General features: G+C 29.1%; 2 protein-coding genes across 2 annotated transcripts; one reads left to right on the top strand and one right to left on the bottom strand.

The window, feature by feature from the left end:
- Positions 1-4,899: 4,899 nt before the first annotated feature.
- LOC126550351 (uncharacterized) lies at positions 4,900-5,801 on the bottom strand. The gene is made up of 2 exons (XM_050201707.1): positions 5,302-5,801; positions 4,900-5,229 (listed from the first exon to the last, which is right to left on the bottom strand). The coding sequence occupies exons 1-2, from the start codon at positions 5,547-5,549 to the stop codon at positions 5,064-5,066; spliced, it is 414 nt and encodes a 137-aa protein (XP_050057664.1). The 5' UTR covers positions 5,550-5,801; the 3' UTR covers positions 4,900-5,063.
- A 4,008-nt stretch (positions 5,802-9,809) lies between these two features.
- LOC126549900 (serine/threonine-protein kinase fray2-like) lies at positions 9,810-10,863 on the top strand. Its single transcript, XM_050200300.1, has 2 exons — positions 9,810-10,149; positions 10,451-10,863. Exons 1-2 carry the CDS (start codon positions 9,810-9,812, stop codon positions 10,861-10,863), a joined length of 753 nt encoding a protein of 250 aa, XP_050056257.1.
- The last annotated feature ends 12,057 nt before the right edge of the window (positions 10,864-22,920 follow it).

Below are 22,920 nucleotides of genomic sequence, written 5' to 3'. Positions count from 1 at the left end.
AGGCAAATTTATTGTGTCGTTTTAAGTCGTTTAGTCGTTTAAAAAAGATATTGATGCCTCTGCTTCCATGATACCTTCATGACCGTGAATTGCTGTAGGACCAATCATATTTACAACCGTGTTTTCTATTTCACTAAGGTAATCGCTGTCCGATTTGTCACCACCTTCCGTTTTATTATAAGAAGCTTTAGATGGGACTTTGCTTTTAGTCAACCACTTTATATAATTGTAGCACTAGTAATTAAATAATTCGTAATTAAAAAAATGCTATGTAATAATTGTTTAAAAAAAAATGTATTCTTTACTTTTCTCCAAAGCTGCCATGTTTTAGTTGCGCCAACACACGAATTTAAAATAATGGTCACATTTTCCCAAAGCCGTTGGGAATCTTTCAATGTAAAATTAGCAGAAAACTTTTTTGTGTTTAGCTGTGGATGTTTGACGACCCATTCAACCAAAATTTTTTTTTACTCCTCGCTTATATTTTTGCCCTTTGGGCGTTTTTCAGTGACTTTACTCATTAAAATGAAATTGAAAAAAAAATTGAAATTTAAACTTTTATTTATTTTAATTATTCACGTATAACAATCAAAACAATAATCACAGTGCCTGTGATTTAATGTTAATTAAATAAAAGTAATAAAAGTAAAAATGTTTTCCATAGATGTATAACGAATTTTTCAACCATCCGTGTATTTTTAAAATAACAGCTGTGATAAAACAGTGACGCCAACGCATATTCATAAGTTTTATAACAATATTCATTCGTACACTAACCGTTCGTTCATCTTTATTAGATTATCATTCAAAAATAAGGTTTTTCATCGTTAATCGAAAATCAGTGAACGAATGATTCGTATACGAGTAATTCGTTCGTTATTTTCGATCAAGTTCAAAAATAGACCCCCAGAATCGCTTATGAATGCTGGTATATACACACAAGACATAATGAAAGCTTTTCAGCAACATATTTTGTTTCCACAAGAAGTGAGTGCTGCTACAAATAATTTAATAAGATAATCTATGGGATATGATACGACTAACCAAGGTCTGCAATATAAATATCTTATTGACGAACAGACAATAAGCAACATGGTCGAAAATAAATTACATCAACTTTGGGGATGGTTTACAACTATTGGTACTTTTGTTTCGGGACTGATGGGGATATTTTTTATTGTAAAATTAATATTTACACTAGTGGATACGGGGATTAATATTACTATTTTATACAGAACCTTTGGGTGGAGTGCAAAACTGTTGGCAGGAATTTTTTCTAGTATTACCCATTATTTAATGTTAAAGACACACAAAAAAAAAATCAAAATTTTTGATTAAGACTCGCTAGACACAAAACATGTTCGCTATTCAATTAAAAATAGCAAAAAAGTGTACCCGAGCTTGAGTCAAGATTCTGTTTAAACACTTTAAAGCCATACAGAAATAATGCAATATATATGAATAGTAGTAATAAATACTACCTACTTGCTATACATAAAATAAATTTAAAGGTGTTTAAAAACTATTCAATAATAGGTAGCTATTTTTTCACTAATTTTTTCAAAATTATTACTTAACTCATTTTTAAAAATATTATCATTGCACCTATAACATAATTAGTTATATTATTTATAAATTTAAGGTGGATATATAATTAGAATGCATTGTGAATATTTTGTATGAAATACTACATTAATAAATTAGCTATGTATCTTTTACTTATTACTTATATTATATATAATTTTTTTTTGTACCTTCAATTGTATGTTATGTTAAAAAATAATTACATAAATATGTAATATAGATTGTTTTTTGCATCTTACAATTTACAATATTATGAATAATAATTCCCTAAAATTAAAAAGTTTGCAGTCACATTACAGTACTACTCACCAAAGGCTTATACATATGTCCGAGAGCAATTTAATAATGCATTACCTCATCCGAGGACATTAAGTCGTTGGTATATGGCAATTGATGGACAACCGGGATTCACAAAAGAATCATTTGACACCCTCACTGATATGGCAAATAATGAAGCAAAAGAAGTACAGTGCAATTTAGTGATTGATGAAATGAGTATAAGAAAACAAGTAGAGATGGATAGTAATCGTAATATCTATGGTTTTGTTAATTTAGGTTCTTTCAATAATGCATCAGATCCGGATAAAACTGTACCAGAAGCAAAAAATGCATTAGTCTTTTTACTAGTTGGAGTAAATGGCTATTGGAAGTTACCAATAGGCTACTTCTTAATTGATGGCTTATCTGGTAATAAAAGAGCCAATATATTAGAAAAAGCAATAGAATTAATAAGCCAAACAGGAGTCAAATTAAATTCTCTAACTTTTGATGGAGCTTCAGTCAATATGACAATGGTTTCTACTTTAGGAGCAGATTTAAATAACGTAACATACATTATGAACTCCTACACAAATGAACCAATCTACATTTTTCTAGATGCTGCACACATGATAAAACTTGTGCGTAATGCTTGGGGTGATTCTACATATAAGACAACTGAAAAAAATCAATCAGTACGCATATTAAAAGAATTGCGAAATTCAAATAAACAATTAATTAAATGGGCTTATATAGAAAAATTATATAATATAGAAAATGAAAAGGGATTAAGAGCTGGCACTAAATTAACAAAAAGACACTTACATTACTCCAACGAAAAAATGAACGTTAGACTAGCTGCTCAAACTCTAAGTAAGAGTGTAGCTGATGCTTTGGCGTTTTTGAAAACAGAAGAGTCTTATTTTGAAGATGTTGACACTACAGTAGAGTTTATAACATACATGAACAATGCTTTTGATATATTAAATAGTAGATCTAAATTTTCTAACAAATCATATAATAAGCCTATATCATTTGACACTGTGACTATATACAAAGACTTCACAAACAAATTTATTCAATATGTAGAAGGTCTTGAATTTATTGAATATAAAAATGATCAACCCATTGTGATGAAAGTACTGAAATCAAGTAGGAAAACAGGTTTTCTTGGTTTAATATTAGGTTTGAAAAATGCAATTCATTTATATGAGTTTATTGTGGCTAAAAATTATATGACTTACTTATTGACCTATAAGCTATCTCAAGACCACATAGAAACAACATTTAGTGCAATCCGTAGCAGAGGTGGTCATAATAACAACCCGACTTGTAGACAATTTGAGGCTGCTTACAAGCGTATATTAGTGCATAATCAAGTAGTTGGTTCAATTTATGGTAACTGCACTATCTTGGATGGCACAAAATATTTAACTGTAAATGCATCTAATAAACAAACAGTTACTTTACAAAGTAATGATAATTTAATAGATCATGATTACTTTGATATAGTTGACGTTGGTAACTTTATATAAAACATTAGTTACTATATCGCTGGATTTGTCGCTCGATCAGTAGCAAAAAACGTTGAGTGTACCAATTGTCTTAGAATGCTAACTGCTGATAAAAGTTCAAAATCACACTATACAAAATTATTTGATCAAAAAAATCGAGCTACGTTGACAAATCCTAGTGAAATTGTACGAAAAATATGTTTAGAAGCTGAAAGAGCGTTTAGAAGTCATCCAGTCAACACTGATTATAAATAACATTCTACATTTCTATGGAATAAAATTAAAAATAGTATATTTAAATGTAGAATACTATTTGATGCTGATAGTTGCGATGAAAATTATTCAGTTATAGATACTCATAGAGACCAATTAACAAATTTAATAATATATAAATACTTGGACATTAGAATGTTTCACGAAATAAAAAAATTGAATGAACAATTAAAAATAAGATCGAAGTACACCAAATTAATTTTATTTAAACACCAATAAGAAATCACGTACCTATTTTGACTTTTGACTATTTTGTATTAGAAATATCTGTACTCTGTAACCATTTTTATTATAATGAAATTAATGAATTATTTTTAGTTATTAGTTACATATTATACCAAAAAAATTATTTTATATTATATAAATATAACTAACTAATATTATACTATTTATACTAGTTTTCGTTATCATTTCTGGTTGATACCACACCTAAATTATGTATAACCACTTTGGTAACTAGTATGCTCTTCGATCACAGTAAAATCGCGGTATGTCCCATCCATGTATATATTATCTATGATAATAATAAACACCGCTCCCGAATAGGCATAATCAGTTTTGTCAGATACCTAAGACTAAAATCTCGTATCAAGCTTCTCAAAATTCTCGTATTTCAACTTCAATTCTCGTACACTAAAAAAAAAAACACTCGCTTCGCTCGCTATGACGTGGGTCCATCATAAATCATAATTATATGCATGAATTAACTTTTTTTTTTAGTCATCGTTTCATAATTTAAATAAATACTTATTTTTAAGGAGGGTGTCATCACAGAATCTATTCTGTGGTGTCATATCTGCCTGGCACCCCCCTCGCGTACGCCACTGATTTATTAATTAAGTATATCTATAAAAATAAATTTATAAACAATATTTAGTTATTTTCTATGCATTATCATAATTACCTTAAATGATTTTAACACACTTCAATTTAAAAGGGTTTATTAAAGAACACAAAACAAATATACAAATATAAGGATTAGTCACTGCATTAACAAACATAACATTACATTGTTATTTAACAAATATGTAATAAAATATAAAGATTTAACTGATTTTAACTATGTCATTGTAAAATAGCTGTATTAACTTATACATAAAAACAAATAAGGAATATATTATTTCTTCTTTAATCAGTAACAATTCAATTCAAACTAAAACTTATAACATTAAAATTAAAAGTGTAACAAATAATAATTATTTATTCTGTTTGGTAGCTATAGTTAACACATTGCACATAATTAATATTTTATTCATCAGTTGAATAAAATATATCAGTAGTAATATTATCTGATGAGATTTCTTTTTTAGGATATAATGTATTACTGGTCATTCTATTAATCATTAACTTACTAGGAACAAAGTTTACACAATTTTTTGTTTGAGATCGTCCGCCCTTTACACACTCTTTTGTCAGTATAGTACCATTTATAGTTTAGGTAACTAACTTGTTTCGATACTTTGTTTTTATAGCATTAACTCTGGAAAAAATTATCTCACAGTGCGCATTAGAATGTGGTAGACAAAGAACTGATAATGCGAAATCAGGAAGTTCTTGCCCTATTGCTTCAGTTTTTAAATCATAATCCTTGATACTAGACCTGAAATAACCATTGTAAAATTATTATAATTACCTAAATTTTTTTTTCAAAATTGAATAATTAATTTATTACCAGAATATATCAGGTGATTCATTGGCATACTGTAAATTAGTGATGGATTCAGGCATATGTATCATTTTCAGTGGAAGACTACGCCACTGGTCATCTATCTTTTGGATTAATTGTAAATTGTCTTCTGGCACTATTCTTGACATAATTGAAATTAAAGGAACTAGAGATGGGTGTGAATTATGGTAATTTATTGATAGGGCATTTTTTGCACTTAATGATGGCAGCTTACTCAATACACGATCGTCCATATTATACCGTTTCTTCAGCTCTAAAGTAGCGGTTTGTAAAAAATATCTACAACTCTTGAAAAAGTTTTTTTTCTCTTCAGTTTCGTTTGCTAGCTCAGGTACATTAATGTATTTGAGAACCTGAGCACCTAAATATAACTGATTATCAGGAAGGTGGTGTTCACCATTTCACATACCATCGGGTAATGTACAATTACCCTGAAGATCTTCTACAATCTACAGTACATGCATAAGTAATATAATACATTTTTTTTTTAATATTTTTAGTATTAATTCATCAAAATGCCAAAATAGGTACCTATAATCGGATTAAAAAAATTGATCGATTAAACATCACTGGGGGAAATTTAGTTGAAATTGAAAAATTTAAAAATAATAGGTCAACAACTTTTTATTTAAAAAACAATGATAATATTGTTGATTTATTATCATTTTTAAATTCATCATCATTTTTTTTTTTTAAATTAAATTTAAAAGAATTATGTTCTTCGTCATCATATAAATTTAATTTATGGGTAGATTTAGTATATGAAAATATAATCACTGGCGAAATACGTGATGTTTCTTTTAAAACGTTAAATGTTGCATGTTTTTTAACATCTAATTTTACAGCACTTTTAAAAAACATTATGATAAACTATTAAATGAGCAAGAAACATTTACATTGAAAGGGTCATCTTGGAGACAAATTAGTTTAGATGGTTTACAATTAAGAATTAATAAAGTTAATTTACTTGGTGGTTCATCACTTATAAAATTACCAAAAATAATTTATGATAAAAAAGCCATTATAAACGTGAACAATTATGACAATAAATGTTTTAAATATGCAATTTTATCAAAATTTAATGAAAAAAAAAAAATAAAAACCATTTTAGTAATAAATATTTTAATTTTTTGGAGAAAAAAAGTGGTCTTAATTTTAACTGTATTAATTACCCTACACCAATCAATCAAATAAAAAAAAAAATTGTACTTTTTGAAACATAAAAGTGAAGTCAAAAATATAATCGGGACGGTTATACAAAAAGTTAAAACTGATACGGGTTTCAGAGTTCAGGTTATAAGAACGGATAACGGTTTAGAATTCGTTAATAATGAAGTAACCAGTATTTTGCAGAAATACGGAATTAGACATTAAACAACAGTCCCATACACGCCAGAACAAAATGGAAAAATTGAACGTGACAATCGGACAATAGTTGAAGCTGCAAGGACAATTATACATTCAAAGAAATTGGATATATCATTATGAGCAGAAAGTGTTCATACAGTTGTGTATACATTGAATTTAACAGGTACATCTTCAGTTAAAGGTAAAACACCGTATGAACTTTATTTTAACAAAGATTCAAAAATAAGTCATTTGAGAATATTTGGAACAGAAGTATTTACTCACATTCCAAAAGAGAAAAGGCAAAAGTGGGATGTTAAAAGCAAAAAGGGTATTTTTATTGGGTACAGCAATAATACTTAAGGTTACAGAGTATGGTTTCCGGGTACAAATAATATAAGTATATTTAGAGATATTATTTTTAAGAATGAGATTAATCAACAAGAAACAGTGTATGATGAAAATCAACAACAGGTTCATGAGATCAAAACAGAACCAGTGGAAAACGACACAGAAAGTCAACAAGAACAGCATCAAATGCAGCTACGTGATAGAACTAGATTAAAACCACCAGACAGGTATGTTGCACAATCGTTTATTACCAATTATGTGGAAAGTGAGCCATTAACATATAGTGAAGCCATTTCATGCAAAATGCAACTAATTGGGCAGAAGCAATGAACGATGAAATTAAATCATTAAGTGATAATGAAACATGGACTTTGGTATCAAAGCCGGTCGGAGCAAATGTTATAAACAACTCATGGGTTTATAAAATAAAACATAATGATCGTTTTAAGGCTAGGTTAGTCATTAATGGATCAAGACAAAAATATGGTATTGATTATACGAAAACATTTTCGCCAGTAGTAGGGGAGAGCGGGGTAAGTTGTTACAGGGGCAAGTTGTTACATTGGGAATATTTTTCACTTTAAATTATGGTAGCACTGTGTCGTTCAGATGATTTTGTAAAACAAATTAACGAGAAAAATATTTCGTGATAACAACGGTTGTATTTTATCAATATCAATATATATTTATGATTTTCTGTTTTTACTTATCAGTAGTAAATTCTAGTTGACAATTTCATTATTTTTTTTTGGAGCAAGGACTTAAGGCAAGACATTTTTGTTACGATGTATATATTCATTAGGTAATACTATTTCATTTTTTATTCACAAATTACAAAATTAACCATTTACTTTCATATGATAACATTGCATATGAAATATTCCTGTATGGGGCAAGTTGTTATAGTGTATCATCTTACCCCACTACCAAAAAAAAAAAATTTAATTTGTATGTACAACTTATTAAATTATTATAACTGTCTTATTTAGATGGTCAGAAACTATGTAAAAAAAACAAACCGTGGCATAGTCCCTGAAGATATTTATAAAAATGCCGCTGCTGAAGTGTTAACAAAAGAAAGTTCACTAAGAAATGCTGCAGAAAAATATCAAATAAACTTTATGACTCTTCAAAGATATATAAAGAAACAATCAAATTTACCACTTGTTGTATTAAGCAATACTGTAAATTCGTAGTCACGGCATATTGTAATAATATAAAAATTAGAACATAGGAAGTATTAACTATAAACATACACTACGTAAACATTTTTAAATAGACACTATTTTAAACAATAATTAACATAGGTATAAGAACAATAATTGTAATAACTTTTAGCATGTAAGCAATAAATATGTGTAAGTAGGTTAAGATATGGATATATATATATAGGGTTATGATTTTATGAATAAAGGGAGACCAGAGAGTGAGTGGTCGTGTGACTCGGCCACTGCTTAGGGCTTAGATTCTCTAAAGTGTAATATTGAATTCTGTTGTGTGTTTATGTCTATATGTACGATTTGATCGGCGTATACGACAAAGTGGCGCCCAACTAAGGCTCGTTACCTACCGAAGTTTAAATTGTGTGTGTGTGTGTGTGTTTTTACATTTTTGTGTGTACAATTGTCTGAACATACGAACATTTTATTTTCGTTATTTTACGAAACCAAGTCTGCGCGTATATATTTGTGTATACGATTGACTGTATATATTGACTGTACGGATTTGAGAAGTTTTTTCGAAGTTGATTTTCGACAACAAGCTAGGAAGAACGTTTTCTTCTTCTAACACAGTCAAATTCAACGACATTATTGAAGCATTTGACGGAAAGCAGAGGAAGTTCCCTGAATCCAGAACGCGGTCAATCTCGACAGCAACATCGTTCAGAGCGATATCGAGAACATCAACAGGGGTAAGTATACTCAATTTTACTTCAAAGAAAATTTTTTTTTTGTTGTTGCACACATAATATTTTTTTTTTATATATTAGAGTACCCATTATACTAGAAAAATAATTCCAAAAATTCTTCATACTGTAAAATTTTTTTTTCGAATGGATAAAAATTTTAAATTTTAAAGGACATGAGCAAAAATAACATCTTAGAATTTTCAATAACAACGTTAACAGAGATTTACAATAAAAAAAACCTGAGTTAATTGACATTTGTATATCACAAAATTTAAAATCAACAGGAACAGTTCGAGAATTGAGAGCTCGTTTATCAAAATATTTTAAAGGTAACATAGAACTTGACGATATTAGAGAAACTTTAACAGAAAGAGAAAAACAGGCTGTAATTAATATCTCAGTGGAAAATAGAATCAAAATAGAAGGTATTGAGCTTGAGGAAAATTCAGAAGAAGAGAATGACTATTATAACTTAAAAACGAAAGAGGAAGTAGAGAAATCAAAACAATTATATGAAAATATCAATACCAAAGCTCAGGACATAACTAATACAATCGAAAAAATTATAAATAACGATAAAAATCAATACATAAATAACTCTGACAACATATATGAATCATTAAATTTTAACGAACAAAACACAGAAGGAAACAGTAGTGACAATTTCGATAGGTTTAACATTTTAAATAAAAGTTTCCATAACAAAGATAAGAATATTCTCCCAGAAAATTCAGAAAAAGAAAACAATTTAAATACTTTAAAAATTAGCAATAATACTTGTGAAAATCATATTACTTCTGACAACAAAAAAAATAATAAAGAAGTGTCATTCGACGATAAAAATAAAAAAAAACAATCATCTAACGAGTTAAAAATTTTACAAAACATGACCGACAGAAAAAGAAATTTACAAATGACACCCGACTATTTTACAGGCAATGAGGACGTAAAAAAATTCTTAAAACAATATTCTATGATAACTGACTTTAATAACTGGGACGAAAAAGATAAACTAAAATTTTTACCAATGTTTGTAAAAGGAACTGCGAGCAATTTCTTAGACAATTTAAATAATTTAAAAACAAACTGGACATGGAAAGAGATAGAGGATGCGTTTATTGATCAATATCTACCTATTGATTACACTACCATTTTAAAGACAAATTTAGAAAATAGGAGACAGGGAGAATCAGAGTCAGCAACAAGTTTCATGACTGAGATCGAAAGTTTGTGCAGACAAATTGAAACTCACATGAAAGAAGAGGATATATGCATTTACATTTTAAAAGGACTAAAAGAGAATATTTTACATACAATTTCTATGCAAGATAATACAACTTTAAAAAAATTAAAAAAAATCTAAAAAAATACGAACTTATGCAACATAGAATTAATAACAGAGGCCCGACAATTAAATTACAATTACACTGACTTACTAAATTTACAAGTGACTAAATTACAAGAGTTTCATAAAAATAAAGAAATAAAAAAACGAGGAACACACTGAAAACTTATTATTAAAAATAGAACAACTTACGGAAGAAGTTAAAAGAATGAATATGCTGGGAAAGAATACAAATAGATCTGTAGATTTTAGAGAAAATAGATATTATGACGATTATGAAGACAAGAGTTACTATAGAAATAATGAGACAAGAGGCCGTGATTATAATAGAAATAAAGATTACTATAGGAAACCAGAATATAGATACAAAAGTCCATACCCAGGAAGATCGCGAGAATCAAGCAGGGATTCAAGAAGATATAATAGAAACCGATCTTTTTCGAGAGATAATCAGCGTAGAAATAGAGATAGATCATATTCAAGAGAGAGACCAGACTCACGTGAACAAAGTTACACTAGAGAATCACAAAGAGATAATTATAAGAGACAAGATAGTCGAGATAGACAAAGCAGATCGAGGACACCGGAACAATAAGAAATAAAGATAAACAAAAAGAAATGAGAGGTGAAATGGAAAATATAACGTGTTATAAATGTGAGAGAAGAGGACACTATGCAACACAGTGTGATAATGTAAAAAACTAAGAGAGACCGGGTTTGAAGCAAAAATCGGACAACAAACTCGGGAAGAAAAAAAACAGTTTACTGAAATAGCAAATAAAGAAAAAGAACAACATATACTTTTTGTAAAAAACTGGTATGATAATATACAAATAGGTCACATAGAAAAAATTAACCAATATAAAAAGAACTTGAAAACAACCTCGGACAAAATAAAAATGAATTATTAACAAAATTAGATAACATTAAAAAGAAAAACCAGGTTTTATCCATAGAAATACAATTTCAAAATAAAAAAAAACAAGCAATAATAGACACAGGTTCAAATATATCTTGTATTGAGTATTCTTTCATAAAAAATAAAATTTAATAACACCAGAAAAACAAACAACTATTACAGGAGCTGACAACTCTATTCTAGAAAATATGGGTACGACACAACTAAAAATAAACATATTAGGAACGGAATACGAAATTAAGGCTTACGTAATCAAAGGTTTAACATGCGAATTTTTATTAGGTAATAATTTTTGTTTGAAATATAATTTAGTTATAGACTTTGATAACAAAGCAATAAATTTTAAAACGGGAGATAGTATTAAAATGGACAAAATATGGGTTGAATACAATGGGATAACTAACATAGGAAAAGAAAGAGAAAATATAGTAGGAAAAATTATAGTAACTCAAGATATTTTAATTCCACCGAAAGTAATAACTAATATACAAATTAAAACGGATATAAAAATAGACAATGAACAAATGATTATAAATCCAGTGAATCGCTTAAGTCAAAAACATTATTTAAAATTAGAAACAAATAGTTTAAAGAAAAATGAAACAACTATTCCAATTTACAATTTTTCAAATTTATACACAAAAATATATGAAGGCACGGTAATAGGTGAAATACAACAAAATACTAACGTTTTTACAATAAATAATTTTCCAAATGAAATAACCGATAAACAAGGGACAGTAATACAAATATCAAACGATTTAACAAAAGAACAAAAGGCAAAAGTATTGATTTTAATATCCAAATATAAACATTTATTTACTTCTGATCAACTTGATTTAAATTGTGCAAAGGTAGAAGAATGTGAAGTAAAATTAAGTTCGGAAAATCCGACATTTCAGGCACCTTATAGAGTTTCACCCGCGCAAAGAGAAAAACTTAGACTTTTAATTGACGAAATGATTAGAGCCGATATAATAGAACCTAGCAAAAGTAATTATGCAGCGCCAGTTTTTCTTATACCCAAAAAACAAAAGGGAGAATATCGTTTTTTGGTAGACTTTAGGAAACTCAATGAACAAACAATAAGTGATAGACATCCAATACCACGCGCCCAAGATATATTTAGGGCGTTAGAAGGAGCAAAATATTTTTCCACAATAGACATGGCACAAGGCTATTTCCAAATTCCGGTAAAACAAGAAGACCGCTCAAAATAGCTTTTACAACAGATTTCGGGTTATTTCAATTTAAACGGATACCACAAGGCTGGAAAAATTCAGCGCCTATTTTTCAAAGAATTATCAATCAAACTTTTAGCGAATATTTATATAGGTCTATTGTAGCATATTTAGATGATATATGTTGTTTTGCTGACGAATTCGAAAAAGCATTACATAATTTAGAACAAATGTTTATTAGACTAAATGAGACAGGTTTAAAATTAAAAACTAATAAATGTCATTTTTTTCAATCAGAAATAGAATTGTTAGGACACAAAATATCAAAAAACGGTTTAAAACCATTAGAACGAAATATAGAAGCCGTAAAATTATTTCCAAAACCAATAAAAATCAAGGACGTTAGAGCATTTATTGGACTCTGTTCATATTAGGAGGCATTTTAGAACAAGAAGACGAAAACGGAAAAAAACACCCTATAGGATATACGTCAAGAAAATTAAAAGGAGGGGAAAAAAATTTTTCAACTACAGAATTAGAAATGGCAGCTGTAGTATTTGTAATAAATTATTTTAGAGAATACTTGTTAGGCAGAACATTTACAGTTTTTAGTGACCATTCTATTTTACAATATTTTAAAAACATGAAAACTCCATCTTCTAGGATAACAAAAAGTATTTTTAAATTAATTGAATATGATTTTGTAATTAAACATAAACCAGGCTCAGCTAACTTAGCAGCAGATAGCTTATCTAGATTTCCCATACACCTAACAGAAATAGAAAAAATTGATAATAATGAAAAAGAAATGTCTATAGAAATTTTAAAAACTGAACAGTCTAAAGACGAATTCTGTTCAAATATTTTAAAAGGTCTTAAAAGTATAGGCAGTGACAAATATAAAAAAAAATCACGAAGATACTGTGTGATAGATAACGTACTTTATTATAAACAATGGAATAAAAATGAACTGATCAAACTTATAGTAATCCCAAAAAATTTAATTAATTCTATTTTAAAAGCCTATCACGAATCAATATTTAGCGGACATTTCGGTATTACAAAAACACTTGCAAAACTTAAATTAAAATACCATTGGAATAATATGATCAAAGACACTACAAAATTTATTAACTCTTGTGTTTCGTGTCAATTAGTAAAAAATCCGATAGGAAAAACTCCAGGATTATTACAGCCGATACCAATAGATTCAGGCAAACCATTACAACGGTTAACCTTTGACTATCTTGGACCACTTCCTCCATCTCATGGAAAAAAATACTTAATAGTAGCAACATGTAATGCAACAAAAATGGCTTTTGCAAAAGCCGTTGCAAACGCAACCGGGGCAGAAACAATAAATTTTTAATGGAATTGATAACATCATATGGAGTTCCCAAATATTTTTGTAGTGATAGAGGCACTCACTTTAAAAATAAAGAAGTAGAAGAAACATGTAAACTTTTAGGTATTACACAAGTATTCTCAAGTGCTTACCACCCACAAACAAACGGTATGACCGAACTAATGAATAAAATAATATGTAATAGTCTTACACATTATGTTCATAAAAATCAAAAAGATTGGGTACTCTATTACAAAATGATTGTATTTGCATATAATACATGTCCAAGTTCTAGACTTAAAGTTAGTCCTTTTTATTTACTACACGGTATGGAAGCAAACCAACCAATAGATAATAAAATTATACCAACTAGTGACAATTTCAAAATTAACGATTCGTTAAGAAAACTACAAGAAATTCGTAAAGAAATACCAGAAATAATAAAAAAAGAACAGGAAAAACAAAAACTTGATTATGACAAAACCCATAGAACAATTACCTTTGAACCAGGTCAACAGGTATTAGTAAAATTTCATTTTCAGGAGCCAAATAAAACAAAAAAATTAGCTCATAAGTACAGAGGACCATTTAAAGTAGTAAAGAAAATATCGGATGTAAATTACAAAATAGAATTAATATTGAATGGAAAACAAACCACAGATATTATACATGTTCAAAGATTAAAACCATTCTCTAACTAACTAAATAAAAACCAACTGTAAATAAAAAAAAAAAATATAAGTAAGAACTACACAATTATATAGCATAATATAATAACTAAATAATAATAAGAGCGTAACAACACCTTTTTTTTTTTAATCATTTTGCGTTTTAGAATATGTTTCAGTACACAATAATATGTATGTTCTTCCTGAGAACATGTAGTCCAATGGAGCCACTGAGTATCACTGTATCATCAGGGGCATTTTTCAATGAAATCAAGGAAGCGATTACCTACGATAAGAGCATCCCTTTAATATACACTCAAAAGACAATAACAGAAGAATCCAACTTTTCAAATGACTTATTGGAAGTAGAAAAATATTGTAAAAACAAAAACACACAACTTACTGTCATACTCTAAAACAATGTTCTTCATTGTTAAACTCTTAACTCTAACATAGACAAAAATAAAAAAAACATGGAAAAACTAGAAGAAATAAGTAACAATAAAATCAAAAACTATAGAACAAGAAGGGGAATACAATTCATTGGGGATTTTTACAATTTCTGTTGCAATATAGCTACAGAAAAACAAATAAAACATTTTTACACTAACGAAGAAAAATTAAAGGAACAAGCCGATAGACTTAGAGATGTTTTCGTATCAGATCATAAAGATCTAAATACTATTACAACCCAACTTAACAACTACACAACAATAACGGCGGGTAAATTAGAGATTCTAAAGAAAAGCTTGGAACAATTTTACGAAGAAGAAAGGGATAACGGTTTGTTAGAAAATGCAAAAATAGATAAAGAGATTAAAGGGATACAAGAAATCATTTTTTATGTAATTACAATGTTAATAAAATTCATAAATTATGAAAGGGAATCAAGTACACACTTACACTGCAAAATAGGGAAAATTCCTCCAAGACTCATTAACGTAAACATACTATATGACGATTTACGAAAATTAACAAAAATATTAAAAAAGGACGGATATGAATTAGCCATCTCAACAGACGACATTTCTTCATACTACAACATCCCAATAACAGAATGTCAATTTTCTAAAACAGAGATTTTAGTAAAAGTAAAAATACCGATCCGAGAAATAAAAACCAATTGGAAACTTTTTCAATATATCCCTGCCCATTTTAAATCAAATAATTCAACGTGTATTATATATTCCGAAAAAACATACGTAGCGGTAAATAAAATAAATAATGAACATAGGATCATTTCAGGAATAGGTCTACAACACTGTGACCCTCCTGTTACAGATTTATGTTACATTCCAAAATTTTCTTCAGATATATCACTAACGCCAAAATGTGTCGAATCAATTTTCAAAAATTCACCCCTAAACGAAATTAACAAATACTGTTACTTCCAATGTGTAACACAAGACGAAAATGACGATACAATAATTAAACAAATAGGCATTCATACTTTCGCAGTTACAAATCCACAACCAACATTATTTATTAGAAACGGGATCGGGGAAAACACAGAAATACAAGAACTAAAAATTAATTATGAACACCCTGGACTAATTAAAGTAAAGCTACCGTGTGACCACGAACTATTACAAAATAAAAAGGTAATAATCCCAAAAATGTATCCCTGCGAGTTAATTAATACAAACACACTAACAATACAACGAGTGTTACCAATATCTTGGACCACTTTAAAATCTTTAAAAATTATACACGAAGAACAAAAGGACAAAATGTTTTTCACAAATTTAACTGAAATACTAAATCATGATTGGAAAAAAAACGTCCCAAACTTTCATATAAACAAACAAAAAAAAAAGACCCCGAAGAATATTTCAAAGAAATTGTTTTAGAAAAATGCCACAAAGACTAATAAATGACTTTTTGGGAGATATTATGTATATTACATGGCTATCCATATTAACCATAATCATACTATTTACCATCTATAAAATATATCCAATAATAATAGCAGTACAATTAATGATGACAGCACACCAGTTACCCCCCCCCCTATTCCACTTAGATGATACATTTAAACTTAAAACATACAACGTTAACTAATACAAATACATACATTTCATATTAAAATTAAAATAATAAAACTAAATCCACAGGAATCGACAGGGACGACAAATTCAATAGCGGCAACCTCCAACACAGACAAATCGCTAAAAGAAAAAAAAATTCATATATAATCACTGTATCAAAATTAATACTATTATATTCATATGTACTTACGTATGTTTAAACATATATGTAAAAAAAAAAATATATATATATATATATGTATGTAAATAATAATGAAAGACTATTACATAATTAAAATTTTTCACTTGTAAACTAGCACACAACTAGTACAAACAAATTGTTTAGCTTATAAGAATCATTCAATTGTATGCAAAATATGTGGATGTAAACGAAAATTGTATAAAAAAAAAAATAAAAAAAAAAGAGTGTAATAAGGTTATGAAAATTATTTATGTATATACTAACTAATATAACAATAGACAAAATATGAAATTACAGTAAAGTCGTCAGTCAAATAAAAATCATCATTCGAACTCTACACAAAAATTTAACAAAATAAAACAAACATAAAATAGAATTATTAACAAAGTGCCCCACGAAGACGCCGCAGACGGATCAAGTTAATGTCCACGTGGTACAGACCGCGAACGTAGGACATATAAAGATCACTGGCGTCGTTATAGTAATCCAACACCGCGAGAGACCGAATAATCACATCACGTAAATCATGTAAATCATTTACGTCCATGAAAATATAATGGCAACGAACACGTAAAGGTCGAACAATCCTAGCACAAACACGAACAACAGGTTTGGGACACATGATGGACAACAACAGATGAAAGAACGACGCAAGAATAAAACATGACAACAACACACAAGCCTACTCAGACAGAAACTACCACAAAAAAAAACGCAACATAAACATATTTTATGATAACAACTAATCAAAATATTCCTTCCATTTAAAATATGAGGACATATTTTTTCCTAACAACGGGGACTGTTGTATTAAGCAATACTGTAAATTCGTAGTCACGGCATATTGTAATAATATAAAAATTAGAACATAGGAAGTATTAACTATAAACATACACTACGTAAACATTTTTAAATAGACACTATTTTAAACAATAATTAACATAGGTATAAGAACAATAATTGTAATAACTTTTAGCATGTAAGCAATAAATATGTGTAAGTAGGTTAAGATATGGATATATATATATAGGGTTATGATTTTATGAATAAAGGGAGACCAGAGAGTGAGTGGTCGTGTGACTCGGCCACTGCTTAGGGCTTAGATTCTCTAAAGTGTAATATTGAATTCTGTTGTGTGTTTATGTCTATATGTACGATTTGATCGGCGTATACGACACACTAAAACCAAATTGTAAACTGGTAGGTTATGCAAAAAAAAACCAAATCTTTTCAGATGAGTTAAAATCTACTTTATCTAATTACTTGGTACATTGTAGCAGAATTTATTATGGTCTTACACCATCAGATGTTAAGATATTGGCATATGAATATGCAAAATCAAATAATATTGCATATTCCAAAGGGTGGGATGTACACAAAATAGCCTCTAAAGACTGGTTTACTAGTTTTTTAAAAAGAAATCCTACTTTATCATTACGCTTACCTGAAGCAACTTGTCTTGGCAGAATCACCAGTTTTAATAGACACAATGTTGCTATTTTTTTTTGATAATCTACATAGTCTGTATGTGAAGCATAATTTTGAGGGGCATAGAATATGGAATGTTGACGAAAAAGGTGTCACAACTGTGCAAAAACCAAAAAAAATTGTTGCAGAAAAGGGGAAGAAACAAGTTGGAAGGTCTACTTCTGGTGAAAGAGGAACAACTGTAACAATGGTGTTTACAGTCAATGCAATAGGTAATTCTTTGCCACCTATGCTAATATTTCCAAGAGTTAATTTTAAACAGCATTTTGTAAGTAACGGACCTAGTGGTTGCATTGGAGCAAGCCACCCTAGTGGATGGGTTACTGCATCTTCTTTTTTAATGTTTGTTCAGCATTTTCATAAACATATTAATTGTAGTCCGTCATCTCCAGTCCTACTCATTTTAGACAATCATATTTCTCATTTGTCTATTACTGTTATTGATTTTTGTAAGAAAAATGGTATTGTATTGCTATCTTTTCCACCACACACTACGAATCACTTACAACCATTGGATGTGTCAGTCTATGGCCCCTTTAAAACATTTTATAATAATTCAGCTAGTGGGTGGATGGACACACATCCTGGTATCCCAATATCCATCTATGATATACCGCCATTAGTGAAAGAATCTCTCCCATTAGCAGCAACTCCAAAATAAATAACATCTGGATTTACTAAAACTGGTATATGGCCATTTAACAGGAATGGGTTCACGGATGAAGATTATTTATGCTCTGAAGTTACTGATAGACCATTTACTGCTGATTCAATAAATGATACTGTTGCTATTGAACTGTCAACAATTAGTCAACCACAGTCAACCACTACAGATAATAATATTGATCATACTTTAATTCAACATCTGACTCCTAATAGACCACAATGTGTACAACCATCTACTAGTGGTCATACTATAGTAACCCCTGAAGACATAAGACCTCTACCAAAAGCAGGTGAAAGAAGAAACAATCGTACAAGAAAGAAAATGAAGTCTACAATTTTAACAAACACACCTGAAAAAGTAAAGTTGAGATTAGAACAAGAGGCTCGTGATGAGAAAAATAAGAAAAAAGACCTTAGATCTAAACGTAAATTAGATTTTAAGAAAACTAAAACCAATAAAAAATCTAGTCAAAAACCAAAAGCTAAAAAACATAAGTCCAACACAGTAGACTCAGACTCAGAAGAAGATGATGATTGTTTCTGTATTATCTGTCTTGGTGCATATTCTAAAAGCTGCAAAGGAGAAGACTGGGTTGAATGTTGTTCTTGTAAGAAGTGGGCTCATGATAAATGCGCTGGAGCAGGTGGGTTATTGTTCCACAATTGCAAAAACTGTTCTTCTGATGTTGATGAAGATTTTGAAGGTACTGAATAGTTTAAGAGCCTATTATGTAATGTTTAAGACTGTTAAATAAATAAAACATAATACCTACTGTTAATTTTTATACAAAAAGGTTTAAAAAGTTAATTTTTTGTTAGTTATATAATATTGTGTAAAATAATATTTAGTTGTTTGATTTAATGTTTTTTATTTATATTTTATTGTAATACAGAAGACTGTTTTAACTATAATACCTTGCAATAAAAAATACTTAATATTTATGTAAGACTGTTAAATAAATAAAATATGGGACTGTTAATTTTTATTTAAAAAGGTTTAAAAGTTATTTTTTGTTATAAAATTGTATAATAAAATATTTATTAATTATTATTTTTAATATGTTTAACTAATTTTTAATTATTGTTATATACAAGGCTGTTCTTATTATAATAAACTGCAATAAAAAGTGCTTAATATTTGTTATTTTTTGGAATAATATATCACATAATAACACAAAATGTATATTGTAACAACTTGCCCCTGGCCTCTAACAATTTACTCCACCCAGGGGCAAGTTGTTACAGTTTGACAAGGTAACTTAAGCATATTTAATTAAGTATTAAAAATTGACTTTTTCTGACTTTTTTTACACAGAAAGATACCTAAGAAGTTACTTAATAAAATGGTACAACATAAATTATGATACTGATGAAAGAAAAAATATTAAAATTATATATGTTGAAATTGTAACAACCTACCACGCTCTCCCCTAAGGTATGAATCAATCAGAACCATTTTAGCTGTTGCAGCAGCAGAAAATTACGATTTAAAACTAAAATCGATACAATAATTTTAGCTATTTTTGTTGATGATGGCTTGATAGCGTCGAGCAGCAAAATAAAAACAGATAAATTATTGCAAGGTCTTGAACAACAGTTTGAGATTACACAGGGTAATTTAGATTATTTTCTAGGTATGGAAATAACTAGATGTACTGACGGATCAATATAAATACATCAGACAAATTACGCAAATACAATTATTAGTAAATTTAATTTATTAGATGCAAAGGAGTTATCAACACCAATTGATAGGTCGCATGGTGCAGAACAAAATTTAACGACGAGTGATAATCAATTTCCATACAAGCAGACTGTAGGAAACTTATTATTTTTATCTCAAGTCACGAGGCCAGATATAGCGTTCGCTGTAAACTATGTTAGTAGGTTTTTAAACAATCCAACGACGGTACATTGGACCATGGTTAAACGAATAATTCGTTACGTAAAAGGAACAACAAAATTTGGTCTATATTACAAATCTAACGTAAATGTATGCTTAAGTGTGTATTCAGATTCAGACTAGGCAGATTTAGGAACAAGACGTTCAACCTCAGGTCATCTGCTCATGCTAGGATTATCTACGGTATCATGGCAAACGCAAAGGCAACCCATAGTAACTCTCAGTTCAACAGAAGCAGAATATATTTCGGCATGTGAAACAATCAAAGGTTTGATTTGGATTGACAGATTAGTCAAAGAAATTTGCAACAACGCAACGGATGAACAACCGACATTATATGTGAACAATCAAAGTGCAATACGACTAGTGAAAAATCAAGAGTTTCATAAGAGGACTAAACACATTGACGTCAGATATCATTTCATTAGGGAAAAGTTTGAAGAAAACTTATTTCGACTACAATACGTAGATACAGAAGAACAATATGCAGACTTTTTCACTAAACCACTTCCGAAGGATAGGTTTGAAAAATTAAGGCAGAAATTATCGTTGTTCAAATTACTTTAATATTCATGATTATATAAAATATTAATTACGGGGGTGTGTTGAATATAATTTAACATTGTATAAAAGTAGCATTATAATGTGCAATAACAACAACATAGTAAGTTGTTATTGCAATCTGTGGTATATAGGTGAGTATGTAGTGTGTATGTATGTACTGTAGGCTACATATAAACTCATATACAAATGTGTTGACCCAGGGTAAAGGAGCGTGTGACCATTTCGGTTCCCACGATGGACTACGTGACCAAAATGGCTGGGTCAGAACATACTGAAGGCCCCGGACGGACCGTTGCGACGGCCCGGTCGGTGGTCGGCAGTCAGTCGAGGAAAGTCGAGAGTGAGAAAACGACTAGTTTGTTTTAACAGAGCATCTTTTAGTTTGTTTTAACAGAGCATCTTTTAATTTTTAGCAGAGAATCTTTTTAGTTTTACTTAGTCAGAGCACCTCGTAAATTATAATAACATATTCAGTCTATAGTGTTTTTATTCAATAAACCTCAAATTATATACCTAGTTAATTCCTGTGTTTTTTATTTGACGCCGATACTACTATTTGAACACCATTCCACGGTGGGCTACACTTCAAATCTGTAAAATCACACCACATATGGCGTGATATTATATTAGCCAGTAAAGATAGCTTATAAAATGGCATGAGCCATGGGACAATAGATCATTAGTATATAAGGCTGTGTATTAGTGTACTATGGACGGCATTTTTAGTATTGTCTAAGTGTACGTCATGTATGTCTCGTAAGCATAGAACTTACATTGTTAGAAGACAATTTACTTTTCATACTTAGTTATGTGTTTTAGTTATAGTGAAATATTACGTATTCTTATTATAATTAATTGTGATGTACATTTAATCTTTTGTCGATCCATTTTATAATCCTCGTTCAACATAAATCAATAATTGCAATTATATTGTTTGGATGGTATAAAATAAGAAGATGAAATGTAAATTTCATCAGTTAATTTTCAACACTAAGTGACAAGTTTGGTTAGTAATAATGTCGAACACAAGTATTCAAAATTCCGATGAAGAATATATCAATGTAAGTACATACATATTATTATTATTTGGTATATCGTTAATATTTTAATTTAAAAATATGATACTATAAATTTAGGAATTTTATACAAACAAAAAAAAATAGGGTGCAACAGAATCTAAAAACAAAATCAAAAAAACAGAAAGCATCATTATCATACACGAGTAACCAAAATACTGATGATGAAGATGTCAATGTTAATACGTCATTGTTATTATTATATCATTAGTGTTATAATTTAACCCACATTAAACACATCAAAATTAAAATCATAATAATTTTAATTTAGGAACTGTATGATAACCAAAAAAATAATAAAAGACAAATACAGAATTTAAAAAAAACCAGAAAAAAACAGAAAGTGCCTAATAGCTTTTTTTATATATACCTACTTAAAAGTGTTAAAGTTATAGGGCCAGTTATTATTATGCCCTACCCTATCAAATATTGAAATGACGCCCATGATATTCAATAATAGATCTTTTAAGAAGAAAAGTGTAACGGTTGGATTTTTGGTTAATAAAACGATTTCTGTTATTGTAATACTAGAATGTAATGTTACTAAAAAATTGTTAACCTTCGATTTACTTCAGTGGTGTACACTAATGTGTGATATCAATTATAGTTCAAT

This window comes from Aphis gossypii, chromosome 2 (genome assembly GCF_020184175.1).
Source record: "Aphis gossypii isolate Hap1 chromosome 2, ASM2018417v2, whole genome shotgun sequence".
NCBI classification, from domain to species: domain Eukaryota; kingdom Metazoa; phylum Arthropoda; class Insecta; order Hemiptera; family Aphididae; genus Aphis; species Aphis gossypii.
Note: the sequence above shows the minus strand (reverse complement) of the source record. Positions and strands in the feature narration are given on the sequence as shown.

What these genes read in the sequence shown, in the direction of transcription:
- LOC126550351 (XM_050201707.1), bottom strand. Translation starts at nt 5,549, where the DNA reads ATGGACGATCGTGTATTGAGTAAGCTGCCATCATTAAGTGCAAAAAAT. An exon ending in GAATCACCTGATATATTCTG is followed by an intron (nt 5,230 to 5,301) that starts GTAATAAATTAA and finishes TGGTTATTTCAG; the next exon opens with GTCTAGTATCAAGGATTATG.
- LOC126549900 (XM_050200300.1), top strand. Translation starts at nt 9,810, where the DNA reads ATGACCGACAGAAAAAGAAATTTACAAATGACACCCGACTATTTTACA. An exon ending in TTTCATGACTGAGATCGAAA is followed by an intron (nt 10,150 to 10,450) that starts GTTTGTGCAGAC and finishes TATTAAAAATAG; the next exon opens with AACAACTTACGGAAGAAGTT.